This window comes from Oppia nitens, unplaced genomic scaffold, assembly GCF_028296485.1.
Source record: "Oppia nitens isolate AA-2021 unplaced genomic scaffold, nextdenovo-longstitch-racon4-pilon3 scaffold4_pilon_pilon_pilon, whole genome shotgun sequence".
NCBI lineage: Eukaryota > Metazoa > Arthropoda > Arachnida > Sarcoptiformes > Oppiidae > Oppia > Oppia nitens.
This window is the reverse complement of record NW_026533232.1, coordinates 1,504,330-1,524,887: the sequence shown is the minus strand read 5'-3', so window position 1 is coordinate 1,524,887 and position 20,558 is coordinate 1,504,330. Positions and strand designations below refer to the sequence as shown.

The 20,558-nt window shown below is 25.7% G+C and overlaps 1 protein-coding gene and 1 long non-coding RNA gene across 2 annotated transcripts; both read right to left on the bottom strand.

Moving 5' to 3' along the window:
- Positions 1-15,337: 15,337 nt before the first annotated feature.
- LOC128960076 (uncharacterized) lies at positions 15,338-17,838 on the bottom strand. Its single transcript, XM_054306147.1, has 4 exons — positions 17,808-17,838; positions 17,336-17,728; positions 16,543-16,907; positions 15,338-16,429 (listed from the first exon to the last, which is right to left on the bottom strand). Exons 1-4 carry the CDS (start codon positions 17,836-17,838, stop codon positions 15,338-15,340), a joined length of 1,881 nt encoding a protein of 626 aa, XP_054162122.1.
- On the bottom strand, positions 16,844-17,640 carry LOC128959582 (uncharacterized). The gene is made up of 3 exons (XR_008484585.1): positions 17,336-17,640; positions 17,013-17,075; positions 16,844-16,907 (listed from the first exon to the last, which is right to left on the bottom strand). It is a non-coding gene; the product is annotated as an uncharacterized LOC128959582 (long non-coding RNA).
- Positions 17,839-20,558: the final 2,720 nt, after the last annotated feature.

The window sequence follows — 20,558 nt, the reverse complement described above, 5'->3', positions numbered from 1 at the left end:
CTAGTAGATTTTGGTCTACTTTATGTATATAAACAGACTTTCTTATTAATAGTTAAAGTATAGATCGAATCGCTGTCCAAACGTATGCCCAAAAAACAAGTGTTAAACAGAATGGTGGGATCAGTTTTTACTACTATACACACTAGTAGGATCAATGTAAAGGTAGTAATGACATCATAAGTAAATTACTACACAAATGTTATATAGTATTGTTAATGCTTTTATCTATTAAAACAAAATATAATATACAATGTTACCAATTAAAAAAACAACCTAAATATTAAAAATAAAAATAGATTAAATAAAAAATTATATTAAGCGCAAAATCTTTGAACTAAACTAAATATTAAACTAAAATAATTTGTAATATATTATGTAGTGGTGATCAATAAAACTATTTAAACATTTGGCGATAAAAGCGGCCGAAGAGTTGGCCAAAATACAACAACCAAAAACTCAAACCATCCATCGATCACATCAAAAATGACAAAAAATCAAAGAGGCACAAAGAGCACCATCACAGGCACCGACAGAGGAGTTGGACCATAACAACAGAACATCTCCCAGTCCTACACAGCAATCCAACAGTGTTGGCGCCCAAGTATTATATACCATTGTTGACAACGACTCAACCGATACGGAAGTGTACGACAAGTATTTAAGGGTACGGCCGATAAGGTCACTATAGAAAACTTGTTTGAGGTTTGAGATGTTGGCCACACATTACAAGTGGTCCGACACCGAGAAGTCAGTCCTATTGGGCAACTATCTCGAAGACGACTCTCTTAACTGGTATATAGAAAACAATAATAAGATAACCCCACTATCTGACATTTACTAGATAATTACTAATGCATTACTAAAATAATATTTGAGCATTCTAGTTATGTCAATAATGAACTGGACTGGAATGAAACTACAAAATTATACAGGACTTTGATTACGTATTTATCTCCGTAAATATGTCGAAAGCTGTCCATCTCTGACAGATCATTGGATGTCAAACAGATTTTTAGTGACAGCGATGAGTCTTGTGATACTTCTTAGTGAATTTGGATCCGTTTTGGAGAATCTTTTTGTTCAAACATTACACTACATTAGAGTACTGTCAGGGAGCGCCGTCTATCACAAAAATTAATGTCCTCCCAAACTTGTTCTTGAACTTAGTATTGAATGTTAAACATATTGGTGTTGTGATTTAAAAAAAGTCTTTAAAGGTTATCATTGTGCTTAAATGATTTATCACATAATCTCACGAAAATAAGCGTATATTCAATTGTATTTTTATGCTGTGATAAAGCACTAGAATCCGATAATTGTTTTTTGCATTGCGGACATTGATTGAGTAGTTGATGATCGCATGAGCCATGGGATGGCTGAACAATCATTGGGTCGTCTTTGGTCGTCATTTGACTGCATCTGCATTTGACATGTCATGGTTTTTGTGTCACATATACGGGAGCCTTGTTTGTTGTTTATATTACGGATTGTTGTTGCCGACATTGATTCCATAATTATCGTTTGACATTAGATTTTGTTAGACAAAAATTACAGTTCATAGAAAATGAGAAAATGAGGACCCTGTTTTTTAAGTAAACTTGATACTTACTTTACATTAATAATAAAAAGTGCACAATTTTCAAATGCACTGTTTATACTATGAGTTGACATCTACAGTTAAACCTTAAACATTTAAACATTTAGTTTCTTTGCTTATACAAACTAAATTAATAATTGTTATCCTTGAACAACAATTGTTTTCTGTTTAGAATCAATATATACACTACTTTTATTTACTTTTCTAATATAATTTTTTATTAATAAAAAATTTATATAATTATAACTTACTATTAAGAATATTTATAATAAAATCTTTATATACAATACTTATTTGGAAATTTTAATATTTATTAAAAATTACATTTAATTATTTAAGTATAGTCTAGAAAAAATTTTTATAATAAAACCTATACTTCTTATTACTAAAATAATTTATTAAAGCATATTGTATGTATTTATTATATATAAAAATTGAAAAAATTATGTAATTCATTAGTTAATTATAATTATTGTTTATTTTTGTGATTTTTTTAAAATTTATTATTTATTATAAACTAGACTATATTTTTTTAAAAATTGTATTGTGTTTTTACAATAATTTATGTATTTTATTTACTTATTTTTTATATATAAACAATTAATTTATTTTTTTCAATAATCTATTACATTTGATTAATTATTTATAAACACTAAACCAAATAAAATTATAATAAAATAATCGACATATAAAAGTTGTCAAAAATTTTTTTTATTTATGTTAATAATAAAATGTTTTTATTAAAGTAGTATATTATATTTTATTATATGCAATATATTTTTTTAATTAATAATAATTATTAATAATCAGTAATTAAATTAATTAACAGAAAATATGTGGTACAGAGTCGGCAAAAATATTCATAAGTAATATAATTATTGACGACAAATAAGTCGATACAATAAAAGCCAATTTGTCGATCACTTAACCATTCATTGAGTTTCATAAACAGTAATCGGTTTTTAAGTGATAACCGATCGCCAGATTGGACTACAAATCGATGTAATAGTGGCCGCAATTTATGGGCTCTCGAGTTGATTGTAGCGCACATGTAGTTTAGCATAAATATTATTGCCAACAGATTGGTCAATGAAAATATGCCGATTATCCTTAAAAATACTAATGTTTGTTTGCTAAGTGCTAAATATGCAAATAAATTAAACAATAAAATTGAAGCAAAATACATGACAAACAAAATATAATTAAACACATAATTCAATTTGACTATAATATTATTGCATACAATCCGATGTTCGGCCAACTGTTTCTGAAACATATAGATATTTAATTTGCTTATTGATTGCGAAATTTTTTGATTAATTTCATTAAGTTTTAGCATAACGTAGAGCATTGTTACGTAAATTAATACAAATACGGCCATCGATATGGCCATGGTCAAATTCATATAAATAGATACAATTATAGACCAAAACAATACATTGAATATATGAAAACCTGGAATACCTGTCCACAATGCATAGATCATTGAACCGCTAAATATGACTGAAATAATAACTACTATAAAAATATGAAATTTATTCAATATATAATAGGCAACAAAATTTATGCGCATACTAAATTTACGATGATTGCTAAAATTTAATCTAAAATCATCCAGATTAGTTTTGATACTATTTACTAAGGTAATAATATATAGTGTATGATGTTGTTCGTGATAGATAATAATCATAATAAAGGACATGGATATTGTTGATGTCAGTGCATTTAAGGTGGATATTATGATCGGTTGGCCTAACAAAAAGTTGGCATCGGCTGTCCATTGGCGAACAGTTAGATTATAGGGATAGATAGCATTCAATGTAAATTTTCCAAACGATATGATTAATATACTAATTATAATAATTTGTTTAATCAGTAGTAGTTTGCGATTGTTTGGCAACTGTCCACTAACCATATCAGTGCAATAGTCATCAAAATTGTTATATTTGATGATAACATTTTGTGTACAAAATCGTTCAATTATGTTCAATCCATTATTAGCATCCAGGTACAAGGTTTTAATTTTGTTTATAACATTTTTCAATTTAAAACGTTTGATTTTATTTAAAATCATAGTTTACTAAAAGTTTTCAAAAATATTCACATTGTAATAAAACCCACGAAAATAATAATTGATATAATATTCATAACTTTATTATAACATTAATATATAATTAGAAAACTACACTATAATTATTTTTTATTATTTGATACACTGTTTTAATTACATTATACTTTTTATAAATTATTATACCTGTTGTATATATATATTTATATATATTACATATAATTACTATTAGTTGCGTTTTTTAATCCAATTAATATTCTTATTGTTTATTTGAATTTATAATTATACAGAAAAAATAAATAAATTTAATCTATTTTTTATATAGATATATTTATTTAATAGATTTTTATGTATATTAATGAAAAGAAAAGCTCATAATAGTATATCTTTGCCAATAATAACATTTATTATTAATATAATATATACATTAATTCAATAGTATTTATCATATTGAAATGTGAGCCTATTATTTAAATATAAAAACATGTTTACGAAATGTATTAACTTTGTTATTGTCCTAATTGTACTAGGACATTTATAAAAGTATTTGCACTCATTTATATTTGAATAATAATAATTATTATGCATTTATTTTCCTATAATGTATTTCTGTACTAATTAAAATACTATTTAATGATAATAATAATAATACTAAAATATATACTCAGTACTCAAACTTAACTATTAAAAAATATTTTGCCATTGAAACGTACTGTAAAACTAATATATTATAAAATAAAATTAATATATATTCTTTAAAATTTACAAATTATTATAAAATTTAAATAGAAAGAGGATTAATAAAATTTATTATTAAAATTTTATATATTAATTACATTATATTATTATAATTTATTATAGTATACAGTATACATATAAGTACTTTTAGTTGCGTTTATTAAACTAATTAATTATTTATTGTTTAATTGAATATATAGTTATACTGATAAAATTAATTATATAATTTTTTTCTATTTTTTAATTTAGTACATTTGATAAATATTAATGTAACGGAAATTCAATAATAGTATATAATTTATGTAGAAATTATTGAAATTTCAATTAAAACAATAATTCAAAAGTATTTATGATAAACTAAAAATTTACAAAATACTAATAAACTTCTCTATATATAAACAATGCGATTCACACACAAAAAAAGCTTCAGCAAACATTATCATTAAAACATTATTATAATTTACTTATAATATTAAAAAAAATTAGTTTTTTATTAGCTAAAAATTAATATTTCTAAATTAAAATTAGTTGAACTGTCAAACTATTTTACTAGATTTAATAAAAATAATATAGAATTTTTAAAAAATTATTTGTATTTATAAAAAAAACAATTTAATAAATACATTAACTACGTTAATATTTAAATGTTTATGTTTTATTACATCTTATTAAAATTATTTTTTATTAATTTAAATTCATAACTTTTATTATTTAGAAATAAAAATTTAGATTATGAATTTAATTATTACATAATAATATTTATATAATAAATTAAATTTATTAACCTTGCAACTATAAATTATTATAACAAAACAACAAGTTTTATTATTACAACTACAGTAATCAAGTAATAGTAATGTTATAATAAATCACATTGCTAATAAAACAACAGTTAAATTAAACAATGTGTTTTTTATGATTAAGTTAAAAACAATCAATTATTATAATAGTATATAAAACAATTTTAACATTTTTTAGTCTAAATTGATTAATAATAATTTTTAAGGATATAGTAAGTAATAAATTATTAGCAATAACTTATTACAAATAACTATTATATCACAAAAAAGTATCTATAGATTATTAATTAGTTTATACTTTTGATATTTTATTTAATAATTTTATTTAAGTAAAATCCTATTAATAAAATTTTTTTAAAAAAATATTTGATATTAAGCATAAAATAAATTGTAAGTCACAAATATATAAAAAGCAACAAATTATTATTAGTTTTATATTAACTAAAAATATTATAAAATATTAATTAAAAAAACAATTCATATAAAATTATTTATAATGAATAAAATTTTTATTTTATTAGTTATTGTATGCATTAGTTGTACTGCAGTGTCGGGTCAGTACTTATTGGTTGGTGCCATTAATGCCATATCCAATGCACTGTTGGGTTTGTCACGACCGGCCAGAAGTATCGGGTTTCTCAATGGATTTGCTGCTGATATACGAGGAAAGGTAGACAATGCTGTGTCTACAGTTAACAATGATGTCCATCAGGTGTTGTCACGATTGCATTCCGGTGTCGATAAAGTCAAAAATGGTTTCTATAGTTCGGCCAACTATACTGAACTGACCACACAATTTGCCAGTGCATCTAATCAACTAAATTCATTGGTCGACTCTAATAATACCGTTCCCCTATCACTATACGCCCAAATTTTGTCATTGTTTCGGCCATTGGAAGACAAGAGAGCCGGGTTTGTACAGCAAGCAAGTGATGATCTGTTGGCTAAAAGTCAAAATTTATACAATTTATTGAATGGTAACTCCAATGATATCAAAAAACAATTGAATGAAACTCTGGGCAAAGTGTTGTCATCGGCACAGGCTATAAGAGACTCAAGAAAACAGGGACTCAATCACAATAAGGCTGAACTGTTAGGTGTTGTACAACCACTACTAACATTGGCTAAACGAGGAAATCCATCAGCCATTGCAACACTATTTGATATGTCATATCTTGTGGTTAAAACAGGTTTGGGTGTCCGTCATAATGTTGCCGCCATTAAAGAGTCACTGGAAAGGGATCAGTCGGCCGTTCAAAGAGATCAACAAAAATATGGGTCGGACAGCGAACTGAGTGCTCAGTTACAGTCAGCTAACGATGCACTTCAGGAACAGATCTCTGGATACGAGACTGACCTGAAAGGTGTCGAAGATATACTCAATCAGTTTGGTCTCTATCACCCATTGATTGACATTTTGTCAGCAATTAAATTGTAATCAGATTTCGGATATAAAACTTTATGCTATTCTGAAAGACAATACTGATATTAACTCTTATATTAAATTTTTCTTATGATAAAAACTTTTTAAATTTGTTAAAAATTTGTTAGTTATGTATTCTTATATGAAATATTCAAAATAATAAAAAATACTTATTAAGCATTATAATTAAATTATATTGTTTATTGTATTTTATTTTTAAAAATATTTTTAATATGACAAGCACATTCTTAATTTATATGTAATAATAGTCAAATTAAATCAAGTTTTTAAATAAATTATATTTGAAATAAAATTTTATTGAACTAGTAAATAAGATATATTTTAATTTAAATAAAATAGTTAAAATAATATAAATATTTAAGTTAGTAAGGTTAACATTTAATAAATTAAAATAATAAAAAAAGTAAAATTAATAGTTAATTTGTACAGTAAATTTAATAGTTAATACATAACATTATGCGGTAGTATATAATTTATATAATGATAATACGATTTTTATAATTTATATAAATGCCATAAAAATAGTTAATTAAATAAAATGGATAATAGAGTAGTTGACTAAAACTGACAACAGATATGCCGATCCACATACCAATAGTACCACCGATTTCATAGACAAGTCCATAGATATCCATAGCTAACTGTTCTGTGATTTGTGGCTCTAATCTATGTTTCGGTATTATATTGATCTCAGTATAGTTCATGACTGCTAATGATCTCATACTAGTTGTTGAGCTAATGTCAGCTAATATTTTAAAACACGGTCTCTTAAATTGTTTTTCACATTTTATTAAATAATTATTAAATATATCTCTAGGATTATCATTGGTCTGACAATTAACAAACATTGTATTGTTTGCTAATAAATCAATTTGTTGTAATATAAATGGATAACATGTATTTGTTTTTAAATACATATTATTTAAACAACTAGTAATAAACTGGAATTTTTTATTTTCATAAACTAAACGATTTATTTCAATATTTGAATCTAAACACTGATTATTAGATGTTGGCAACACTTTGACAGCTTTAGTCGTATACATAATATTTGTTATACTATTTGATTTGATTTCATATGTATTTTCAGTTTCTAAATCATCAAATTCAGTGTCTAAATAAACTATACTATTTTGAAAGTTTCTATATCTAATAACTAAATTTTTTAATTTATGATTTCTAAAATATTTTATCAATTTATCATTACTATAAACTGATAGTTTATTTCTAATAAGAAAATTAAAACATAATTTATTTTCTAATTTAAATACTTGTAGTATCTCTAATGTTATTTGCCGTTTGGGACAATCAATATTTAAGCCATCAATAAAACTAAATCTACATTCAATAAAATCTTTGTTATAATCATATATTGATTGTTGTATTTGACGTTTAATAGTAATATTAATATATTTAGCATAACTATTAATATGTTTGTTAATATCTGATATATCTTTATTTTTGTCATCAATAGACAAATCAATAGTAAATGGATTGTTAGGCGCAATGAAAATAGATATCATTGGTAGTCTAATATTGTCTTTAAATTTTAATTGTGTTTTTATATTATAATTTCTATAAATTTCAATTATTGATAATAAATGCCAACACATTAACAGAGAACATAAAATAACTATTAGATAATTAGCTAATTGTGAAAAATATTTCAAATAACTATTATAATGATTATTATTGAGTCTAAAAATATTATATTTCTTTTTTATTAATAACATATTTATTAAATTTTTGTTTAGTAAAATCATTTCAATTGATGCCATAATCAATGAATAACAACTGTAACCCCAAAACATACCGATAAGTCCTCCCAATTCACACCAATAAGCAATTGCCGACATCGCCGGTGAGTATATTACTGTTAGTTTTAACTGTCGATTACTAGAAATGGCAATTCTTTGTATTTCAATATCTTTTTCATTAATAAATTTACGTAAAATATCGTACGTATAATAATTGCATTGGGGTTTGCATTTTGTATGTAATTCACGATAATTATAATCGACAATACAATCAGTAATTACATTATTATTGCTTATATTCTTATAGTTATTAATAATTGATAAAATGTGTGATTTATTTTCGATACGATTGTGAGTCCAATAGTAATTATAATTGCATTTTCTATACTCTCTATCTTTCATTATATTTAACATGCATTCAATGCGCGATTTAGACTGTTTTAGTTGTTTCACAGATTGTAATGGTTTGCCATCCATAGTGTTATCATAGTATTTGCAATCAGTCTGATAGGGAAACGGTAGATATTGTTGAAGATTTGTATCGATAACATAATATTGAACATCATTTTCATTATTTATACTAAACATGTTTGATTGAAAATGTGTGGGTGTATTGCTTGTAGACAGTGCTAGTTTTGCTGATATATTATTAACAAGATTTATTAATATATAATTTGTTTCGTAAGAAAATTTAGTTTTATAATCGGTTAGGTTAAACAATTGGTACATTAAACTAATACATGGTTTACCGGTATAACTATAGCGCAGATAGTCTTCGCCAATAAATTGATTGCATTTTTGATTATATATGCCATTATCTATAGTACAGTCAAACAAATTGTCTAATAATTGTTTGTTATTAGTTTTGCTAAGATTTTTAAGCCACAGTTCGGGTAAACACAATGTTATCGATGGCATAGTGTTTACATCAAAAACATTATCCGATTTATTGAAATACAATTCATTGTTTGTCGGGTATTGTAAGTACTCTGTTGTATGGATTAGTATTTTATAGATAAATAGTAACCACAATAAACTTAGTATAATATTATTATGTATCCACGAATACATTTTTTCTAGTTATTAATTAAGTTATTAATTTCACTTTATATTTAAATTTTTTATTTTTCAAAGTTATAATTAAGCTTAACTTTATTTTATTTTATAAACAGACTAAAAAAGATATTTATCAATTATAGATTTATTATACTAATATTATATTTTTTTTGTTAGATATAATTTTGTCTATAATGCTAAATGTTATGATAAAAAAATAAATAGTATTGGTATTATGCTATATTAATTAAATAATAATGATAGTTATTGTTATTATTATTTTATCAACTAATTTAGGTCATATTATAATGGCAGAAAAATATGAATATATAATTATTTTTTTTATCTATTGAAATCTTTTATTAACTAAAATATATAATTCTATTGATAGAGAATAATATTTTTTTAGAATAATAACTTTATTAATATTTAATGTAAACTATTATTTATAATGTTTCAATATGCATGTTTTACTTATACATCAAATATTATTTTTATATTATTATTATAATTTATATTATAATTGCCATAAAGCATATTACAAAGACAACTGTGTATGTATTGAAATATGTATTAAATATTTATCATTATTATTATAAATAAATAAAAAACTATTATATATTATTTTATAATAAATATAATAAGCTTTATTCAATATAACGCGTTAATGAAATACATGAATTAAAATTATTAGTCTTATATTAAAAGATAATATATTTTTTTATTAGTCAAAAGATTTTATTAATTAAATGTTTTATTAATTAAATGTTTTATTAATTAAATGTTTTATTAATTAAATGTTTTATTAATTAAATGTTTTATTAATTAAATGTTTTATTAATTAAATGTTTTATTAATTAAATGATTTATTAATTAAATGTTTTATTAATTAAATGTTTTATTATATTATTTTATCTCAATCATTATAATATATTTTATTTTAATAGGCATTATAAATAATATTATATTTTTTCTATATAAAATAAATTAATAAATATACAATGGTACCAATACCTATTATTACTTTATATACCATGATACAATAAAAAATAATATAAATAGATTTTTTAATCAAGCAAACTGTAGTACTATTCAAATCACTTAACTTGCATTTTAAGCTAAAGTAAAACTCAAAAAATATTCATAAAAATTAAGTTAAATTTAAAACATTAACATTTTTCTTTAAATAAATTAAAATTAAATAAAAACTAATTACATTCCAAATAAATCAACACTAAAATCTATAAAAAAAAGTGAGAAAAATAATAACATTAATAAAAATTAGCAATGAATTTATGGATTATTAATAATAGTATTATTATTTTCTTGTGGTTACTATTTATCTATAAAATACTAATTCATACAACAGAGTACTTACAATATCCGACAAACAATGAATTGTATTTCAATAAATCGGATAATATTTTTGATATCAAAGCTATGCCATCGATAACACTATGTTTAGCTAAACAATGGCTTCAAAATCTAACAAAAAATGACAACAAAATATTTAATAATGATTTGTTTGATTGTAGTTTTGATGGCATTTCACATAAAATGTGCAATAAATTTATCGGTGAAGACTACCTGCGCTATGGCTATACGGGTAAACTATGTCTGACTTTAATGTATGAATTGGTCAATTTTACAGATTATAATATTAAACAAAAATCACATAAAACACATACTAATATATATGTTAGTTTTGATCATAGTATGCCAGTAAAAATGGCATTAACTACTAGTAATACACCCACACATTTTCAACATATGACTATTGTCAATGAAAACAACCATGATCAATATATTTATTTAGATACATTCCTTCAAAAATACCTACCGTTCCCCTATCAGACCGATTGCAAATACTATGATAATATCGATGGCGACAAACAATCTGATGGACGACTAATTCAACCAAAATCCCGAACTGAATGCATGTTAAATGTAATGACTGATAGAGAGTATAGAAAATGTAATTATAATTATTATTGGACTCAATATCGTATCGATAATAAGTCACACATTTTATCAATTATTAATAATTATAATAATCTAATAAATAATAATATAATTAACAACTGTATTGTTGGCTACAATTATCGTGAATTACAATCAATATGTAAACCCGATTGCAATTACTATGCATATGATATTTCACAAACATTTATCAAAAAAAGCAATTACGACAAAAACAAAAAACAAATTTTTATTTTTTCAAAAACACATTTGAAATTAACAGTATTATACTCGCCGTCGATGTCGGCCATAACCTATTGGTGTGAATTGGGAGGACTTATTGGTATGTTTTGGGGATACAGTTGTTATTCAATGATAATAATGATAATTGAAATTTTTTTATCAAAAGTAACTAGAATTTTACAGAATAATAAATTCAAAAAAATAATTTCCAATAATTATCACTTTAATAAATATATAAATACATTACTACTTAATCTAATAATATTTATTATGTGTTTTATGCTAATGTGTTGGCATTTATTATCAGTAATTGCATTATATAAAAGTTATAATACAATAACTCAAATACGGTTTCAATACTATATGAGAATACCTGAGTTAACTATTCATATATTACCTATGAATCCAATTATACAAACAGATATGATTATCGATGATATTGACAATGATTTAGATATTATTGAAAAACAAATCAATAAATATTTATATATTATTAATACTACTAATAAACAGCAAATACGTCAATCAATATATGATTATAACTCGGATCTAATTGAATGTAAGTTTAAATTTACTGATGACTTAAACAGTGATTGTCTTAAACGAGAAATTTTTGCACAAATTAATATTATTCGTAAATTTTCAAACAAATTATTATTCAGATTAACAATTAATAATAAGTTTTTCAATAATTTTACAAACATTGATAAACTTAATTTATTAAATAGAAAAACATTAAAACAAATAACATTGAGATATAATAGTCTAAATATTAAAACTATTTACTTAAAAACATGGTTTGATGATTGGATTGATTCAAAATCATATTTTATTAAAACAAATAGTATAACAAATATTTTCTATACAACAAAATTTATAAAACTATTGTCGACTCCGACTAATCCGTGCTGGGATTCAATAGACGACAATCCATTCAATCGTATAATATATGGAAATAAAAAATTTAAAAATGTTACCAATTGTGTGAAAAATATGTATTTAAAAACTAATAGTTGTTATCCATTTGATTATCAAGACATAGATTTATCTATAAATAATAATAATAATAATAATATAAATTATTGTAAAAGTAAAGAATATCCAAAAAATACTTATTTAAAATTTTTGTCAAAATGTTTTCAGCAATCAATGGGTCGATGTTTCCGAATACTGTCGGATATGATAAGCTCGACAACAACTAGTGTCGGGTTATCGCGACTCATGAACTATACTGAGATCAATATAATACCGAAACATGGATTAGAGCCACAAATCACTGAACAGTTAGATATGGATATCTATGGACTTGTCTATGAAATCGGTGGTACTATTGGTATGTGGATCGGCATATCTGTTGTCAGTTTTAGTCAACTACTCTATTATCCATTTTATTTAATTAACTATTTTTATGGCATTTATATAAATTATAAAAATCGTGTTATCATTATATAAATTATATATAATACTACATGTACCTCATAATGTTATTTATTAAAAATTGCACAAATTAACTATTAATTTTATAACTATAATGAACTTTAATTTATTAAATATTTATATTATTTTAACTATGTTATTTATATTAAAATATTAGTATAGAAATAATCTTATTTACTAGTTCAATACAATTTTATTTAATATAAAATATATTTAAAAACATGATTCAATTTGACTATTATTACATATAAATTAAGACTGTACTTGTCTTACATTTTCCAAAACATATTAAAAATATTTTTAAAAATAAAATTACAATAAACAATATAATAATGCTTAATAACTAATTTTTATTATTTTGAATATTACATACAATAATACATAATAACAAAATTTAACAATTTAAAAAGTTTTATCATAAGAAAAATTTAATATAAGATTTAATATCAGTATTGTCTTTCAGAATAGCATAAAGTTTTATATCCGAAATCTGATTACAATTTAATTGCTGACAAAATGTCAATCAATGGGTGATAGAGACCAAACTGATTGAGTATATCTTCGACACCTTTCAGGTCAGTCTCGTATCCAGAGATCTGTTCCTGAAGTGCATCGTTAGCTGACTGTAACTGAGCACTCAGTTCGCTGTCCGACCCATATTTTTGTTGATCTCTTTGAACGGCCGACTGATCCCTTTCCAGTGACTCTTTAATGGCGGCAACATTATGACGGACACCCAAACCTGTTTTAACCACAAGATATGACATATCAAATAGTGTTGCAATGGCTGATGGATTTCCTCGTTTAGCCAATGTTAGTAGTGGTTGTACAACACCTAACAGTTCAGCCTTATTGTGATTGAGTCCCTGTTTTCTTGAGTCTCTTATAGCCTGTGCCGATGACAACACTTTGCCCAGAGTTTCATTCAATTGTTTTTTGATATCATTGGAGTTACCATTCAATAAATTGTATAAATTTTGACTTTTAGCCAACAGATCATCACTTGCTTGCTGTACAAACCCGGCTCTCTTGTCTTCCAATGGCCGAAACAATGACAAAATTTGGGCGTATAGTGATAGGGGAACGGTATTATTAGAGTCGACCAATGAATTTAGTTGATTAGATGCACTGGCAAATTGTGTGGTCAGTTCAGTATAGTTGGCCGAACTATAGAAACCATTTTTGACTTTATCGACACCGGAATGCAATCGTGACAACACCTGATGGACATCATTGTTAACTGTAGACACAGCATTGTCTACCTTTCCTCGTATATCAGCAGCAAATCCATTGAGAAACCCGATACTTCTGGCCGGTCGTGACAAACCCAACAGTGCATTGGATATGGCATTAATAGCACCAACCAATAGGTACTGACCCGACACAGCAGTACAACTGATGCATACAATAACTAATAAAATAAAAATTTTATTCATTATAAATAATTTTATATGAATTGTTTTTTATTAATATTTAATAATATTTTTAGTTAATATGAAAACTACTAATAATTGTTGCTTTTTATATATTTGTGTTTTACAATTTAATTTAAGCTTAATATCGAATATTTTTAAAAAATTGTTATTAATAGGTTTTTACTTAAATAAAATATTAAAAAAGTATAAACTAATTAATAATCTATAGATAATTTATTTTAACATACAGTACATAGTTATTAATAATGACTAATTTCTGTATAAAATTTTTAATCGTTTTAGATTAATTAAATATTAAAATTGTTTTATATATATACTTTTATAATAATTAATTTTTTTTAACTTAATTATAACTAAACACACTATTTAATTTAACAGTTGTTTTATTGTCAATCTGATTTATTATAAAATACTTTAATTAATTAATTGTTATTTAAACAAGTGTTTTGTATTATTATTAAAAATTATTAATTAATAATATTATTATTACTTGATTACTGTAGTAGTAGTTATTAAACTTGTTGTCTTATTGTAATAATTTGTTGTTGTAATGTTAATAAATATAATTTACTAAAAAAATTGATTTTATGCAATTATTAAATTCATTTAAAAATTTAATTTACTTTTTTAGCTAAATATTTTTACTAAATAATAATAGTTATGAATTAAAATAAGAAAAATATTTTTAATTAGAGTTAATAATAACACATAAACATATAAAATAACGTATTTTTATTAAATTGTTTTTTTTAATAAACACATACATTAATTATTTAAATTATTATTTATTATATTTTATCAATTATTTTTTAAGTAAATTTCTGCAAAAACAATATTTCTGTAGCCGATGGCTATCAATACAATCGGATTGATCGCCATATTTGTTAATACGCGACACTTCGCCATTCAGTGTCATTTGTTTGCTTATTTGATTCAAACTGATGGTCGCCTCCAGTAATGCCTGACTTGGATTGACCACAATTGTCAAACTAAACTGTCTGATCGCTAGTGTCTCAGTGACGTTATCAACAACAACAACAACACCATTGTCTTTGCCATCAAAACGTTGTTCATATGCCGACACTGTTGTATTCAACCAAAGTTCAGCACATTTGTGGCTATAGTTTTCATCGACTAACAACTTGTTAATACTGTTGACTATAAATTGAGCCATCGGTCTAACTAAAGACAAGTTTCCGGTAATGGTTTGACTAGTGGTCTGACAGGAACACCAGTGATCGTCAATTGGTATCGATTGACACGATCTCTGTTCAGGTATCTCTTCAAACAATGACCGACCATATCGTAGTTCAGTGTCCGGTCGGCCTAAAACTATATGCCTGAGTGTTGCGTGAATATCAAACGGTGTAGTCAACCGATTCTGATTGATTGACACATTAATATTGTTGATACGATATCTATCGGGCAAATACAGGTGCATAAATGGCAGCCGTTCTTCATACTTTCCCGATAGTGTGGTCCGAATCGGACCAAATCGGATGCCGTGATCCGAGAAAAATATCACAACCGTATCATTTAATAGACGCCTGTTGTCTGCAAACAGTTTGCTAAATAAATGAGTTGTCAACGGATCAACTAAGCCGGCATTATTGACCTCATCGTGAGTGAGTCGAGCCATAAATGTAAAGGCAAAATATTTTTGTTTCCTATCAGTCATTGCCGATACAAAATCATAGACATAGTCAAAGTAGACTTCCGTTTCAGGCTTATCCAGATAACAGTAGTATTTGATATCTTCCTCTATTTGACTGCTAAACGGTCGCAGATAATAGTCGGTCGGCTGTTCAGCGAAACCTAACTTAAATCTATTGAAAGTAGCCATATCTGGCGCGTCCTCCATCAACATCGTACGGAAGCCTTTACTTTTGAAGTCCTTATAGAAATGATTATTAAAGAAAGAGAGAGAGAGAGAGAGAGATACAAAATTAATTAAATATTGTAATAATAATAATTTTTACAATAAAAAGTGTAAATATGTTTACATACTTTCCAAATAAATGGAAAATAGTTTAGATAAACCCAATTAACAAACGATTCGTCCCATAGTTCATCTAAATAATAACCGGTCAATAGGGCTACCAGATTGGGAAATGTATTGTCCCCCACTTTATTATAGCCATACAGTGTATGAAAATTATATTTATCTAACAATTTCGTAGTCGATGGAAAATGTCGGTCAAAGTTGATCCGCGATATTGAGTCGATACCGACAAACAATATGTTTGGCAGTGAGTCTATATCTGGTTGTCCATCACTAGCATAACTGACAACAGGCCTACTCTGTCGTGCCTTGAATTGCTTTAACAGTGTCGGAGGCTTTCGGATCAATTGATCGAAAAAAGATTTTAAATCTAAATTTAAGATAAATTATTATTATTATTATTATTACTATTTTTGTGTGAATTACTATTAAGTGATAAAATCATATAAATTATATATATATATATATTGTATACTTGTTTTCTGGGGCTTCGGTATCTTATCCGGTATTAGCGAAACAATTTTTTTGAAATGTTTGTCTGTATTATTATAATGTAATAAAAACTAATTAATACACTATTTTAACAAATAATTAATAATTATTATTATATACATGTATAAAGTAATATATTGTTACCGGTAGTTATGAATAACAAAATTTAAAATATTTATGCTGTATATAGTAGTTGTATAATACATATTTTTATACCTTATATTTTAAATGTTAAATCAATTAATGTATAATTAAAAAATAATAATATTATATATATACTGTATATACTATTTGGTTATTACACACGTGTTGTACGAGTAAACACATTGCACGTAATTCGCACGTCTGATGTATCGTTGAAATATGTAATTTGATTGACTTCAACGGCAATGTCTGGCAGTATATAGTCGACAGTCATGTCGTCATAAGTGCGCCGTTTGAATGAATTGGCCCAACATTTGACTGTCGCCGCCACCGCCGACGGTATAAATCGGACATAAACACCGGTATAGTTAAATCGTTGAATGGACAACCATTGTTGAATATCGTGTCGACAATTCAGACTAAAACCCGTATAATTTTGATACAATGGCCAAACCTGTTCGTCAAATGTCGGCCACCGGGCTATTTGGCACCGGGAGGTGTTTACCAAATATGGTTGACTATGTTTTTCTTGTATGGCTTTAATATGAATCCAATCTATCAATTAATTAACAGCAAAATTATTATTATTATTATTAATTATTTATTAAAATTAATTAAAATGTTGAGTATTTACTGTATGTAATGTTGTTTAATGGCTTAACCATAACTTTATTATAATTGTGTGATACATAAAATATAGGTGTTATGTGAACATAGATTACAATTAAAATATTAAATGTTGTCAACAATATTAATATCGGTATAAAATATCGCAATTTTAGACAAAATATTATATTTATATTCATTATTATTATTATTACTTCTTTGTTTAAGACATTTGAAAATAAACAGATAAAAAACAATTCACAAAAACGTTTAAAATGAAAAACAATAAGATTTTTTGTGTACAGTTTTGTGCACATTAGATATATATATGTCGATTTCAATAATTATATAAAACTTAACTAAATATTTATATTATTAATAATAATAATATTCACATATTAACAGTATTTTTTAAATAATATAAAGTTTTACTAAATACTGTATTAAACTACTGCAAACAAACAAAATAAATAATTTATACAAGGTACAATCATACAATGATACTAATTTTGAATTTATATTTCTTCAAAATTGTAAAATTAATTATGAAATATACAGTAATATTTTATAAATTTTAAAAATCAAACATTATTATTATTATTATTATTATTATTATTATTATTATTATTATTATTATTATTATTATTATTATTATTATTATTTTTGTATATCACGGTTGTTCCGGTGTGATCACAGTTGTGTCGGCCACTTTTGGTGGCAGAGACACGACTGGTTAGACTCAACTCAAGTCTAGTACTTTTCTGACTGTTCTACAACTCTGAAGTATCACTGCTTTTTGCATTTCATAGATCTTAGTTTTTCTGATTTCCAGTGATTCCAAACTTAGGGCCAGATTTTTCGGTATTACGGCCATTGATGACAGGATTATAGGTATGATTTCAACTTTCTTAATGCGCCACATCTTATTGATCTCATAGGCCAAGTCTGTATATTTTCGGCGTTTCTCACTATGCGTGTCCTGTAGTTTGTGTGTTAGTGGGACCGCTATGTCTATTATGTATGCCTTATCTTGATGTTTGTCTACTAGTACTATATCTGGGCGGTTGTGGGCCACAGTCTTATCTGTTCTTATTTCTTTATCCCAGTAGAGCTTGGCTCTGTTGCTTTCCATTACACTTTGTGGTTCGTATCTATAGTATGGTAATGGTTCTTTGATTAGTCCGAATCTTATTGCCAATTCCTGATGTATGATTTTGGCTACTTGGTTGTGACGGCTTAGGTACTCGGTGTTTGTGAGTACTTTACACCCGTTTAGTATATGTTCTATTGTTTCGGACTCCATATGACACATCCTGCACTTGTCTGTTGGTATATTTAGCTTTTGGATGTATTTCTGATGGTTTCGTGTCGGAATCACTCGATCTTGTATTGCCATCATGAACCCCTCTGTCTCTCCATGAAGACCGGCGTACTTCAACCATTTTGTAGACATTTCTTCGTCTACGTGTGTTTGGTTGAGTTCTGCCCTGTATCTACCGTGGAGTTCTTTTGAGGCCCATGTGTTAATCCTCTCTTTTTCATTTTGTATTTCTATTTGATGTTCATTATTGCTGAGATTTAGAGGTGTGTAGTTGTAATCAAGTGTTGATGTTATTTTGTGGAGCTCTGAGACATTGCATTTTTGTTGATGGTATTTTCTCAGCAATTCTCGCTGTTTGGCTTCAAGGCTTACAATGTTTAGTAACCCTCTACCCCCATGCTTTCTACTAACACACAGTCGTGCTACAGAACTTCTAGGGTGGTGTAGTCCAAACATTGTAAGTTGTCGCCTTATATGTCTTTCAATGGTCTCAAGTTCTGTTTTACTCCATTTTATTATTCCGAACGAGTATGTCAGTACAGGTATAGCCCAAGTGTTTATGGCTTTGAATTTGTTGTTTGAGTTTAGTTGAGATTTTAGTATTTTTATTATTCTTTGGTTTAATGTTTTCTTTATTTCTTCTTTAACTTCTGTCATTTTAGATTTATGCATTTGCTTAATTCCTAAATACTTATATATATCTCCATTTTCTAGTGCCTTTATATATCCGTTATCAGTTTCGTATTGATTTCTTTCAGAATAGACTCCTCTTTTCAGTTTCATTATAGCACATTTATCTAATCCGAATTCCATATTTATATCATTGGAGAAAGTTTCTGTTGTTTTTAGCATTGCATTTAAATCAGATTCTTTTTCGGCGTATAGTTTTAAGTCGTCCATATATAGTAGATGTGTTAGATTATATTTTGTATCACTTGATTTTAGATTTACGCCTTTTAGCTTTTTAAGTAGTGATGACAGTGGGTTTATAGCTAAGCAGAACCACAGAGGACTGAGTGAATCTCCTTGAAATATTCCTCTATTTATTTTGATTTCTGTACTTATTTTTGTTCCATTATTTGTATTGACACACAATTTAGTATTCCATTTTTTCATCATATTTTCTAATGTGTTTATCAATGTGTTGTCAATTTTATATAGTTTTAACACTCTTAATAACCATTTATGAGGGACTGAATCGAATGCTTTCTTATAGTCTATGTATGCCATTTCAAGATTTCTATGTTTTTGACGAGCTCTTATTGTTATGATATTGTCTATTGTTAATTGCTCTTTACAGCCCATTGAGTGTTTTATACAGCCTTTTTGTTCTTCAGCTATTATGTTGTTGTTGCTTAAATGATTATATATTTTTGTTGATATTATGGATGTTAGGATTTTATACATTGTTGTTAGGCAAGTGATTGGTCTATATTTACTGGGATCTGATGTATTTTC